The 13132-nt window shown below is 35.0% G+C and overlaps 1 protein-coding gene across 5 annotated transcripts in view; it reads right to left on the bottom strand.

The window, feature by feature from the left end:
• The window catches only part of Abl (tyrosine-protein kinase Abl), a 104285-nt gene that overhangs the window by 13780 nt on the left and 77373 nt on the right, over positions 1-13132 (bottom strand). For 4 of the 5 annotated variants that reach the window (XM_089104490.1, XM_089104488.1, XM_089104487.1 and 1 more), the window contains 2 exons: positions 11296-11346; positions 4449-4516 (listed from right to left, as the gene is read on the bottom strand). In XM_089104490.1, coding sequence (XP_088960616.1) covers positions 4449-4516; positions 11296-11346 — 119 coding nt within the window. The remainder of the gene's footprint in view (positions 1-4448; positions 4517-11295; positions 11347-13132) is intronic. The other variant, XM_089104489.1, reaches the window with a different exon arrangement.

Genomic DNA, 13132 nt, shown 5'->3' with positions numbered 1-13132 from the left:
CTCATTCGACTGAACCCCCGTTTAACTCGACCCACATTTAACTCAACTCTTGTTCAACTGAACCCCCTAGCAACTCAACCCCATTTAACTAAACTCTTGTTCAACTGAACCCCCTAGCAACTCAATCCCATTTAAAGAAACCCTCAGTCGACTGAACCCCCGTTTAACTCGACCCACATTTAACTCAACTCTTGTTCAACTGAACCCCCTAGCAACTCAACCCCATTTAACTAAACTCTTGTTCAACTGAACCCCCTATCAACTCAATCCCATTTAAAGAAACCCTCATTCGACTGAACCCCCGTTTAACTCGACCCACATTTAACTCAACTCTTGTCAAACTCAATCTCATGTAATTCAACCTCCATTTCAATTAAGCCCTGTTTGACTCAACTCAACCTAAGAATAAGACCTAAGAATAAGTTTTAACTAGTACTGATTAGAAGCTCAAAATTTGCTTTGTTCGCAGTTTCTACCTTATATAGGTGGCTGGCGTTTATCCATCACCCGGAAAATATCCCCCACCCCACGCAAAATACCCCCCTGGAAAATAGCCCACGGAAAATACCCCCCTGTGGAAAATAAGGCTTTCCAAATTGAGAATTATATTTGAGTTTTTTTTTTTTTTTTATTTTCAGTCGGGAGAAGGAATTCTGGTACTTATTTTTTATATGCCACTCACTCAAGTTTACGCTGTGTAAAACTCGAGAACAAACCAGTTTCTACGTTAGTTTCTTTTAGCTTAGAGCGAGCCAAGACAAAGACAAGTGACAAACTAGATGGGAAATATATAATTTGGGGTATATATTTGCACATTAGAGGGGGGGGGGGTTTAAGTATTTGGACAGTTTGAAGTCAGAAAACAATTCTTACTTGATAATATGCAGGACTAATTGTACCTAACACATTTTACATGCAGACCCACTATTCTTTACCTCCCCCCCCCCACCCCCCTAATGTGCAAATATATAGTCCAAATTTGTTTCTAAAGTAACGAAGTAACCGGTTTGTTCTCGAGTTTTACACATCGTAAACTTGAGTGAGTGGCGTATAATACCACAAGTACCGGAATTTTTCATGGAAAGAGAGAGCCGGATTTCCCAATAATATTATTTAAAAATGATCATAATATAAATTTAAAAAAAAAAGTTTTTTCAACTGAAAGTAAGGAGCAACATCAAAACTTAAAACGAACAGAAATTATTACATATATGAAAGGTGTTTCCCCTTCCACAAGACCTTGCTCTTTACGCTTCAGTCTTTACTTTTTGTCCTAATTCCTTAAGAACGATTCCTGAAACACAATGGCCGTTTAATTAAAACAATAAGCTTTATTCTAAAATTCTATGAAAAAGAACCTTAGCGTTAAGAGCGAGGTCTTGAGGAGGAGGCAGCCACTTTCAGGACAAAAAGTCAAAACTTTAGCGTAAAGAGCAAGGTCTTGTGGAAGAGGCAACTCCTTTCATATACGTAATAATTTCTGTTCTTTTTAAGTTTCCATGTTGATCCTTACTTTCAGTTTAAAAAACTTGTTTTTTTTAAATTTAATTTCTGATCGTTTTTAAATAACAATATTGGGAAATCCGGCTCTCTCTCCATGAAAAATTCCGGTGGTTGTGCATTATAGGCCACTCACTCAAGTTTACGATGCATTAAACTCCAGAACAAACCAGTTACTTCGTTAATTTTTCGTTACTTTAGAATGAAATTGGGCTATATATTTGCAAATAAGGGGGGGGGGGGGGTAAATTAAAGCGGGTCTGCATGCAAAATATGTTAGGTATGATTATTCTGCATATTATGAAGTAAGAATTGTTTTCAGACTTCGAATTGTCCAAATAGTTTACCCCCCACCCCCCATGTGCAAATATATAGCCCAAATTATATATGTTCCATCTATTCTGTCACTTTTCTTTGTCTTGTTTAGCGCTAAGCTGAAAGAAATTAACGAAGAAACCGGTTTGTTCTCGAGTTTTGCACAGCGTAAACTTGAGTGAGTGGCGTATAATTCAGAAGTACCAAAATCCCTTCTCCATACGGAAATAAAAAAAAACTCAAATAAATTCTCAAACTTAGAAAGCCTCATTTTCCGTGGGAGGGGGGGAAATAATTTTTACCGGGGGAGTATTTTCCTCGGGGAGTATTCTCCGGGGGTATTTTCCGCGGGGGTGGGGGTATTTTCCGCGGGGGAGGGGGGTTTAAGGGGAGGGGGTAATCGCTGGGGGGTAAACGCCTAGAACCCTAATATAATCCATCTGGCTAATCCCAAAACTTTTCCAAATTGAAAGAAATTTTCAGCAATGGGTTTGATGCCAAACTCCTGGTCCAATAGTTTTTTTTCACGAACTATGAGCTTTTCAATTAGTGCTCAGATAAAGATTTCCCAAGGGGCAAGTGAAAACACTGGTTTTATACCCGGTTCCCAAAGCTCTTTCAGTTTGACTTTTGAAGTTGCATAAAAGCATTTTGGTTGGGTCATTCCACAGACGATTAACTAAGTAGTGACACCCAGTATAAGACATACAGGAAAAAAAACAGGTAGGATTTTTCTGTCTTGGATATAACAAACCATAAAAAAATTTATTTATTTCTATTTTGAATTTTAGCTTTATAGCTATTCACAATTTTAACGGTTTTGACTTCTTTGCACAAAGGAAAACAAATACTAAGATTGTTTCTCTTTTAAAAATAATGTTTATCTTCGTATTTTTAAATTAATCTAAATGAAAGTTTTGATTCTTTTAAACACCTATGGAGAATTTTATAAAAATAGTTTGAATCTCTGAATACTTCCAAAATACAAAAAAAAACTATGTTTATTAATAAATGTATATTTTTTCCGAAAATTTTCATTTTATGCTAATGATACTATCACAAAACACAAAGTTAAAAATATTGTTCTTTTCAATTCAAATTGTCCACTAGGGTCTATTCTATACTGTTAAAAAACAAACTGGGTGGGACCGGTAAGCATTCACCATAGATCTATCCTTTTCTTTATTTTTGCTTAGATTTAACCACAATTTTTCTGATGCTTATTTTAACCCTTCATCAACTTTTAATATTATCATTTGGTTTCAAGTTCTGAGCCTTGCTATAGAACCCTAAAAAAAGCATATGAAGTAATTTTCAACCCTCTTCGATCAAAGAGGGTAGAGTAGAGGCCACCTTTAAAGTAAAGTTTGTGGTTTGCGTCATAGCTCAAACTTTCAGGCTGGTTTTGTTTGGTTGTTTCTGTTTCCTCTTTTTTTTTTTTTTTCATATCGGCAAATAAGAAGCAACTATGCAAGCTCTATTAGAGCTCGTGATAGACTTTTGAAATACAATCTTACAGTAGTTCTTACACACATACTAAACAAAACCAGTGTTCAAAGTGCTTAATTTTAATTTGGCGAAGAATCCAATTGGCCTCAAGCAAAAATCAATGAGTTCAAGAAACTCCTCCCCTTTGATGTTAATGTATAGGTTTTTCATATTAAAGTTTGGTTTTCTTCAAAACTTTGGTTTTTTTATAGACTCAATGACGAGTGATGATATGCTGCAACATTCCTGGCGGAGTGTACCCTGCACAAAATAGTCATGGAAAGCAGTACTTTGGCTTTGTTCTGTCCGGAACAAGCTTGGACAACTCTAATGAAGGGTAATCTATGTTTTCGTACAACACTGACATAGACGCTATATCGAGAAGATCCTGGATCAACCACAGGGGTTTGGCATTCAGATGCTAGAAGTTGCTGGTCGAGTTGCTTGATTTTAGATACTTCGAAGAAAAGCGATGCGGCTGGTTGGAGCACAATCAAACAAAGGACATGCATATACCATGATTGGTCTGACTGGTCGACGTGAATAGTGCCCCAACAACATAAATGGTGTTTGATAGTCGATCCTCAAAACGGACTACACTGGATAGAACAATTTCAAAAAGTCACAAAATGAAGCTGGTCAAGATCTTTCTGTTTTTCTTCATACTTTTAAAAAGTGATTCTTTCATTGTATACTGACAAACGGATAAAGATAAACGGATTCTGTAGAACCATTGATGGCGCATAGGGCGTTGACAGGCTATCGTCAAGGTTTTAGACGCTAGGTCTTTTTACAGGAACAGGTCACAAACCTGTCGCTCGGCCTTGCGGCACTGGGAATCGAACCCTGGACCCCATATTACCATGCAGATCATAAATCCACTCTGCTCCCACAGATTACATTGCCAAACAACAGGCTAGTTTCCTTTTCTACACATTAACATTTTAATGTGGCTCTTCAATTTGAAACTTTTTCTTTTAAACAAAATTAATCCAAACCTAACCAAAAACCATACCCAGAACCAAAATTTTTGTTGTATTGAGAATTCCCGTAGAGAATTTTCTATTTTTGTTCATTACTCTTTTGCTCGAGGCATTAATGAAACACTAACAGAAAATGAAGCTGATGAGTAGCTATGGACTTACCGTTATTTACAATAGTTTCATTCTCTTGGTCTTCTCCTTCAATGTCAAAACAACTATCTCTGAATGAGCTGAAAAAAGAAACAGAATTTGAGAAGACATTACAATGAAATCCAAGCACAAAAATATAAATTGAAAACTATATCTAGTAACTGATACAGATGCATCTTGGATTTTGTTAAACCTAACATTTGGCAAAAGTCAGTTACAGAAAAAGCGCAAGCTCATATTAACCGTTAGAACATAACAAGAAAGAAGGTTTTCCCGAACTATACTGCTTTGTTGCATCACCTATCATTTTGAGAAAAAACATGATAATTTTTTTTTTTTTCAAGGAAATAAATTCCATTTTACAGTTACATGGATTAATTCGGGTACATAAAATATCTTAATATAGACTGGAAACCCATCATGAGGCACAGTTGTGCGTCCACAAAAATAATGACTGAAGGACAAAAAAAAGATACTGTAACGTTGTTTGTAGTTTTGTAGCCAACTATCACTGACAATGCCGGTGGGAAAAACCACGCCACTAAGTAATGCTATTTTTTAAGTAGCGTTGTTATTAAAAGGATTTGGTGTTACCAATCTTTAACTTTGTATCATTTCATTTAGTTTTCAAGCAAGTTCTCAAGTCCCCTTTTTCCGGTGCTGTCGTCAATTAAAACGTAAGTTATCTATATATGTCTATACGACCACTTTTCTCCAAGACACGTGAAGGGAAAAGCACTATCTAAAACACCCTGGGGTTTGGTATTCTCTAGTAGAGAGAATTCTAAGGTTTCAGATAGTGGGGTTGCGGAGGGGCATTTCCCCCAAGTTTAGCTTCTGCTCGGTTACAACAATCTTAACTCCCCTCCTTAAAATGACGAAGCCAGGTATGGGCCCTCGACCTCAACATTTGGTGTCTCGTAGAGTGTCAGACATTCCAATAAAAGCGTAATTGTATCTTGATGAATTATATAGTTGGTAGAAACTTGAAAGTGAATCTTGAGTACATCTTTGACGTAGGAACTTCAAAAAGGAATCATTCGATTGAAAATTTCAAGGTCTAGTGCCCTTTTTAATAGTCAAAAGTGATTTTAGGGCAACTATCCTCCGTCTCACGCCCACCTTTTCCCCAAACACATCCAATCAAAATTTTAAGATAGCCATTTTGTTTCACTCAGTTTAAAGTTCAGGAAATTATAGCTTTTAGCAGGACACTCCCTCCATAGTCTTCAGGGCGAGGGTTATAAGTTACGCCCTGGGGGCAAATAAGTTTTTTTTGAAATCTTTGTCGTAGAAACTTGAAAAAGAGCTCTTTCGATTGGAAATTGAAAGGGCTAGTGCCCTTTTTAATAGTCGAAAGTGATTTGAGGGCAACTAACCCCCCTCTCACGCCCACCTTTTCCCCAAACACATCAAATCAAAATTTTTAGATAGCCATTTTATTCAACGTAATTGAAAGGCTTGGAAATTAGGTCTTTAAGGATGACAACCCTCCCCCCCACCACAACCCTCAGGGCAGGGGTTGGAAGTTATGTCCTGGCGTCATGTAAAGTTTTTAAAGAAAGCGATGTTGTAAAAACATCAAAAAAGGCTCATTTAATTGGAAATTCGAGGGACTAGTGCCCTTTTTAATAGTCGAAAGTGATTGAAGGGCAACTAACCACGCCCACCATTTCCCCAAACACATCCAATCAAAATTTTGAGATATCCATTTTCTTCAACGTAATCGAAACTTCTGGAAATTAGGTCTTACCCCCACAGAGCCTTCAGTGCAAGGGTTGTAAGTTATGCCCTGGGGGCATATAAGGTTTATATAGAAAGAAGTTGTAGAAATTTCAAAAAAGTGTGGCATTTTGACCTTAAGATGGATCAGTCTGATAGGCTAGAAATTATCCAGAAGGGGGCCCTGAGAATTATATACGGTCAGGGTAAAGTACCTTACATTCTCCTCCTCAAGGATTTCTGCCTTCCTACCTTGGCAGCCCGACGTGTTACTCTTTGTACTAATTTCGGAAATAATTTGCATTGTAGCCCACGCTTACAATGTATACTCTCAGCCCCTTATTGCCCTCCAAAGCCCCGTTTAATCCGATCAAAGGCAAATGAAGTCCCGGTTCTAAGTCCTATTAATACAAGAACTGAACGTTACAGAAAGAGCTTTGTGCCAGCGTTCGGTGAAATCATAAATAAATGAGATAGTAATGCATCATGTTAATGTGTCAAGTGTATTCTTAATGTGTTAGTTTATTTATTTCATTTTTATTTGACCGGCCAGTTGGGTTCATTGCTCTTTGTTTTTATAATGTACTTATGTTTGTACTTTTGTACTCATTTTTATTCATTTTACTTATGTTACTTACTTTTTACTTTTGCTTATGTTACTTACATTTTACTTATGTACTCATTTTTATTCATTTTATTGATTGTACTCATTTTTATTTGACAGGCCAATTGGGTTCATCGCTGTATGTTTTTATACTGTACTTATTTATTTATTTTTTATACAATGTAGGCTAGCTGACAGAGAGCAACAAGTTCGGAAGTATTTTATGTTGTGAGAGTTTGCTTGTTAATAATGTACTATTCTATCCTAAAATCCAAAAATATACACCAGAAAATAAATAAGCAGAAAATTAAAATTTGCTCTGAGCCAAACTTTGATTCAGGAAGATTCTGTTTTGATTTTAAAGCATGAATCTGTGTTAATCATGAGGTGCCCTTATGGAGAATATACGCCGTATTGTATATGTGACCTAAACATTGAAATGAGGTAATGTCTTCAAGGCATTACCTCAAAATTCTTTGCTCAAAAATTTCCTCATTCCCAGCATTCCCAACAAAGCAAACTTCAACTTCATTCCTTTAATACTAGCAAACTGGGAAAAGCATCTATTGTTTCTACGCCAGTTGCACAAGCATTGTTTAAACAGCCTAGACTTTTCAGAAGCACTAACAAGGAGACAAAACCAGATATGTTTTTAAGCAGCAGAATTTATCAAATAAACATTTTTGATTTTACTTGTATTGTTATTCTTTTTTTTCATAGTTTTGTTTAACTTATCTAGACTTTGGAGTTTAACCATTCTTGTTCCATATGATAGAAACTAGAGCCTTGATTATGAGGAAACTTTTCATCTGCAGTTAAAAGTCCCTGTTAACTATATTTTCGCTTGACAGAGGTTTGACAATATGTTACGTAATTTAAATTGTCATCAAAAATACATTATGTTCATACTCCAGACTTGTATTTTTTTTTCACCTGTTTTGTTTTCTTTCCAAATTATAGCCCACAGGTTAACACAGTTTCAAGAAATAGATTCCTGCAAACCAGCATGTCTGCTGGTTTAACAGGGCCCAATGCATGATATAAAAAAAACGAATTTAGCAATGATCGATTGGAATTTGAAAAAATTACTTCATGCACAACCCCAACTACTAAGCAAGCATAAGGTATGTGGTTGAAACTAAAGTAATATTTAAATAAAATTCTGTCAATAACTTGAGACTTAAGTAGAAATTTGTTAAACTCCTGATCCTAGATCAGAGATCTACAAGTTCCCTCGCTAGGTGAGCTTGGTTAAACCGACTTTTATCAGCATAGTGAGACCAACCTCAAACTTGGAAAACTGAGCAGTCAGCTTTTCATACTATAGAAGGCCTACACATTTTTCATGTCAGATAGTGACAAACTGAACAATACTAAAATACTGCGAAGGCGGTGCAACTTTTTTTTTCTAAGGAAGCATGGCCTTTACGGCCCTTAATAGCTTATAGATTTCCATAGATTATCAGGCCACGGCGGATAACCTTGTCCTTATTTTTCCATAGAGAACATCCAAATTCTTTCAAGGTAGGAGCTTGACATTAGCTAGTGAAATATGTGGATGTTGCAAAAGGTAGAAACATCCACTAGTTACGCCACCAGTACAATCCATAGACCTAATATGGATTTCCTTTTATTACTAAAAATCTAATGCCTTGAAATTCATTTAGGTTACTATAAGCGCAAAGTTACGTTAAAAAGGAATCTCTTATAGGGAATCTATATCTAGGACGTGACATTGTGACTCTGATCACCTGGTCTTTCGTCATTTTCTCCGGACTCGTCATAACAACCAGGCGATAAGATACCTGCTTATCACGTAGAGATCCTGGGCGCGATTCCCACTGAAACATTTTAACATAGTAAATCTATATCTATAATGCAAAATACCCTAATATTCGCTATTATCTGATTATTGTTGTTATTATAGGCGGACTCATGAAACTGAGCCGAAACTCAAACGACAAGGGCCCATTGCTTCATCCCCTTCCCCCCCCCCCCCCAAAAAAAAGGAAAAAAGCTTGGGGTAATTTCCCCGTCTTTATCATATATCCTTCCAGCGGTCGGATCTTAACCCCCCTCCCACACTGTATTCCCCAGCTTAAGATCCAATTTATAAAACGTCTCCAGCAGGTATCAAATCCTGTCTGGACAATTTTCTATTAGATGCCTTCTTGTTTCCACGGCCATCTCAAAATTTTTGGCAAATTGAGAAATCAACTCTTCCAAATAATTTAATTACTCAGATTTTAAACAATGTCTACGCAAAACAATTCATTTTGTACTTAACACGCGTGTGGCAGTAGAGGGCACACTATCTAGATGAAATTGAACTGCAAGCCTAGGACAAAAGAAAAAACCTTCACCAGACATTTAGAACATGGACAAATCACACAAGACTATCTAGTCCAAGAATTGTGAATGATACTACGCCAACTACCAGCCGTCAATATAACGGATTTCATAAGCATTTAAACAATTCCGAGTGTCATTTCAAAAAGATTTTTGAAGAAGGCGCTATTTTTTATTGTTTTCAAGCAGTATTTATTAATAACAAGCCAGCCGGTTACCGCTCTTTTGTTAGTTTCATTAATACTACCACAGAAAAACAGGGTTACCACCTGCAGCACAAAAGTGCTATTTCAGCACTATTTTGTTATGCGTAGGACTGTAGCACGTAATTAGGGTTGCTAAAATACCACAAAAGTGTTCTAATTAGCACTATTTTAACACTGTTACAGTCGACTTTTTTACTATAGCACCAAAAACCAGTGTGTAGCACGCAAATTTGGGCAATTGTAGCACTTTAGGAACTGACAGTGGTGGCAACCCTGCAGAAAAATCGTTAATTTAAACAATCCAGTTAGTTAAATACCATATAATAAATTTTCAGCAAATCTAAATATTTCACACTCTACGAGAAAATTTAACAGTGTGGAGTTTTTCAATGCAAGTTACCGTAATTAAAAAAGAACAAATAAACTTTTCCCTCGCTAATTGCTTAAGAGAATACAAGAAAACGTCCACAAACATTATTGCGTAGAAAATTTTATTAGTTCTTGCCAAGACTGTTATTTTGGAATAAAAAATTATTTTGAAATAAGGAATTTTGAAAAGAAAAAACTTGAAACTTTGGCAATAAAAAACGAACAGAAATTAATTAAAAGAAAAACTTTCCAAAAAAAGAAGTTTTTTAAACAAAAGTAAAGATCATATTAAACTTAGGATCAGAAGAAATAGAAATCTACAATAACTCAAACTCAAAGCGACCAGAAATTACTAATAAAGAATAAATGAAACCCAAAACGAAAAGAAATTAAATAAACAATCATGGAAAAAAACATACACGGGTACCAATATAAATGAATAAATAAATCTTAAAATGAGTAAAGCTTAAATTGAATATACAAATCAAACTTGAAAAGAACAAAAATCTCTGCAAACAAGAGTTTGGGTTTTGCCCCCTTCTCACACTGTAAAAGTCTAAAACCTACTGCATCATTGGCACTTTACTGAAAACGAATTATATTACAAATATTTTCTTTTGTACCTATTACAACATCGAAAATAATCATAAAAATAACAGTAAAATTAAGTTTTGAATTGACAAGCTTTCATCAATTAATTTCATTATATACCAAACATTCAGTTTAATTTTATCAGTTCTTTCCATGATTGTTCAACACAAAAATAGCTTCACTACAAACAACAGTTTGGACACTTCCCCCTCCCCTAACTGTAAAAGTCTAAAACCAACTGCGACATTGGTGCTTCACTAAAAACGAATTATATTACAAATATTTTCTTTTCCAGTTATTACAGCATTGAAAATGAAAATAAAATTACAATGGAACAAAATCTTGAAGTGATGATCTTTCAACAATTAATAGCATTATATACAAGACATTCCCTTTGATTTTATTTGTACTTTCCAAGACTGTTTAAGACACGATAGTTTTCAGCAAAGCGCCAATGACGCAGAAGTTTCAGATTTTTACAGTGAGAGAAGGAGGCAAAAACCAAACTCTTCTTTGTAAAGATTTTGTTCGTTTCAGGCTTGATTTGCATATTCAATTTAAGTTTCGTTCGCTTTAAGATTTATTTATTCGTTTATCTTAGTACCTGTTGCATGATTTTAGCTATGGTTGTTTATTAAATGTCTGTTCATTTTGGGTTTCATTTATTCTTTAATAGTAGTTTCTGGTTGTTTTGAGTCTGAGTTATTTTAAGGTTTCTATTTCTTCTGATCTTACGTTTAATATGGCCTTTACTTTTCTTTAAAAAACTTGTTTTTCGGAAAGTTTTTTTTTATAAACTACGTGCAAAAGCAACTATAAATGAACCGTCAGGTCTATGTTATAATGCAACACTGCTGAATTCCGTTTTTCCGACATTCCCAAGCGACACTGAATTTTTTTACCAATACATACAAAAAAGAGAATGATTATCTTGTGATAATTTATCTATGATTTAAATACAGTTCAAATAATGTACCAACTCTAATCTGATTGCCTATGATAGGGAGTTGAATATTACCTGTCACGGATCTTGACACTTGCTTTAGGAAGCCGTTCTGATTTCACATTTCTGCACCAAGCAAGAGAAAAAAAGATAAAAAGTTAATAACAAATGCAAAAACAGGCAAACGTGCATGGATATTACGGACTTTTCGCAAGCCAAATCGATTAACTCCACATTTAGGAAAAAGGATCTAGAGCCCAAAATGACGTTAAAAAAACAATTTTTTAAACTACTTTTTTTTTAGAGAGACCACTAGCCTAACACGACACTAAAATGTACTTGTGGACATTTTCCACAATAAAACAGAAAAATCGTGAAAATTTTTCCTAACAGAGGAGTTTTGCAATAAAACAAATCCAGCAAAACAATGCTTCGATGTAGATTTTAAAGAATTGATCGATTTGGCAAGTGAGAATTTAGTTTAAAACAGGATAGGAAAAACAACAAGAAATGCAAATTAATACAAACAAAACGCATGAGAAAGGACATAACGATACACGAAAGACAAAATTGGTGATTAGAAAATATGAAGGTCCTATTTTTAGAACTAACTCAAATCAAATTTGTAAAAGAGAATGAAGAGCAAACGGTCAATAGAGCCCCTCAACAACAATAGTGAAGATAAAAGAAGCTTAGCTTGATATTTTTCCCAAAATGTAAAAGAAAATAGAAAAGTGAAACCATCATTCCTTTTCTTCTGTTATTGGAATATTATCAGGAAAAAACAGCTTAAAATAGCTTAAAGCACGGTTTTTATTGGCGATTTCTTAGCATATGAAGAGTAGATTGGATAAAAAATTCCGATGATTATCCTTAAACAAAAAAAAACCACCCAATTAAAGGGAACCAACTTAATCAAACATAAATAATGGCTTCAGTAAATTTGTTTCCATTCATTATTTTTTTTTTTTTTTTTTTTTTAGACTATAATATATTATTTTGAAAAAACAAAGGAACATATTGTCACCTTGAAAATTTTTACTCTTCTCTATTTTCTTCTAATAATGCCATTTTTTGCCAAAGAGGCCTTTCTCTCTTACACTAAAATCCTCCTCCAAACTCTGACTCAGTTCTAAAAATATTGGACACTGTTTTGTTACAGTTGATTATCAACAAATAGTGCAAAAGCTTTTGGCTGTCTCCTTTTGGCCTTAACAAATATATTTGAAATCTTGAAGGATGTTCATCAAAATTAGGTTGTCCAATCCACTCTCATACGTCAACAGACACACGCTTCAAAGAGGGCAGAAAAGTAGAGGAGGAGTAAATACTAAAATCAGCATATCTAGAGTCGATACTGGTTTTAACAATTATTAAAGACTAGCAGCAGAGCTTGTGGGAAGACATGCATAAATAAGAAGAAAACCGTAACGTGCACTCTCTTGTGAGGGTCAGAAAACTACTGACTGCATTTGAATATAAAGTATTGGCTTCTTTTATACTCTCATACAATGGTTTTTAGGGATGAAGTTTGGTGATTGGCTAAGAGTTCCGGGCATTTACTAATCATGCCAGTACCTGTGGGAGAATTTTAAAGAAGAAGATGTTCACATGACTAAAATGGTAGTAGTTTATAAATATCTGAAAATATTTTTAGAGACCCATAAATTCAGATACGGCAAGCTGAAAAGGAAGTAGCAGAACCCTAGAAAGTAAGTATATTGTCCTGTCAAAGAGACTATTTATAAGTGGCTTTAGACAGGGAAGTTATAAGATGTGTTATCAAACAGTTCGTGGTAAAGAACTGTAAGTAAGGAGCGACCCGACTCAATAGTAACCGAAACTGTAAAAACCGGAATTTTGATCCCCATATATACATCAATAGAATCAGATTTATGCTGATTTCAAATAT

The sequence above is a fragment of the Artemia sp. Qi Xiang Cuo genome, chromosome 18 (genome assembly GCF_049724085.1).
Source record: "Artemia sp. Qi Xiang Cuo chromosome 18, ASM4972408v1, whole genome shotgun sequence".
Lineage (NCBI taxonomy): Eukaryota > Metazoa > Arthropoda > Branchiopoda > Anostraca > Artemiidae > Artemia > Artemia sp. Qi Xiang Cuo.
This window is presented reverse-complemented; position numbering and strand designations above follow the sequence as displayed.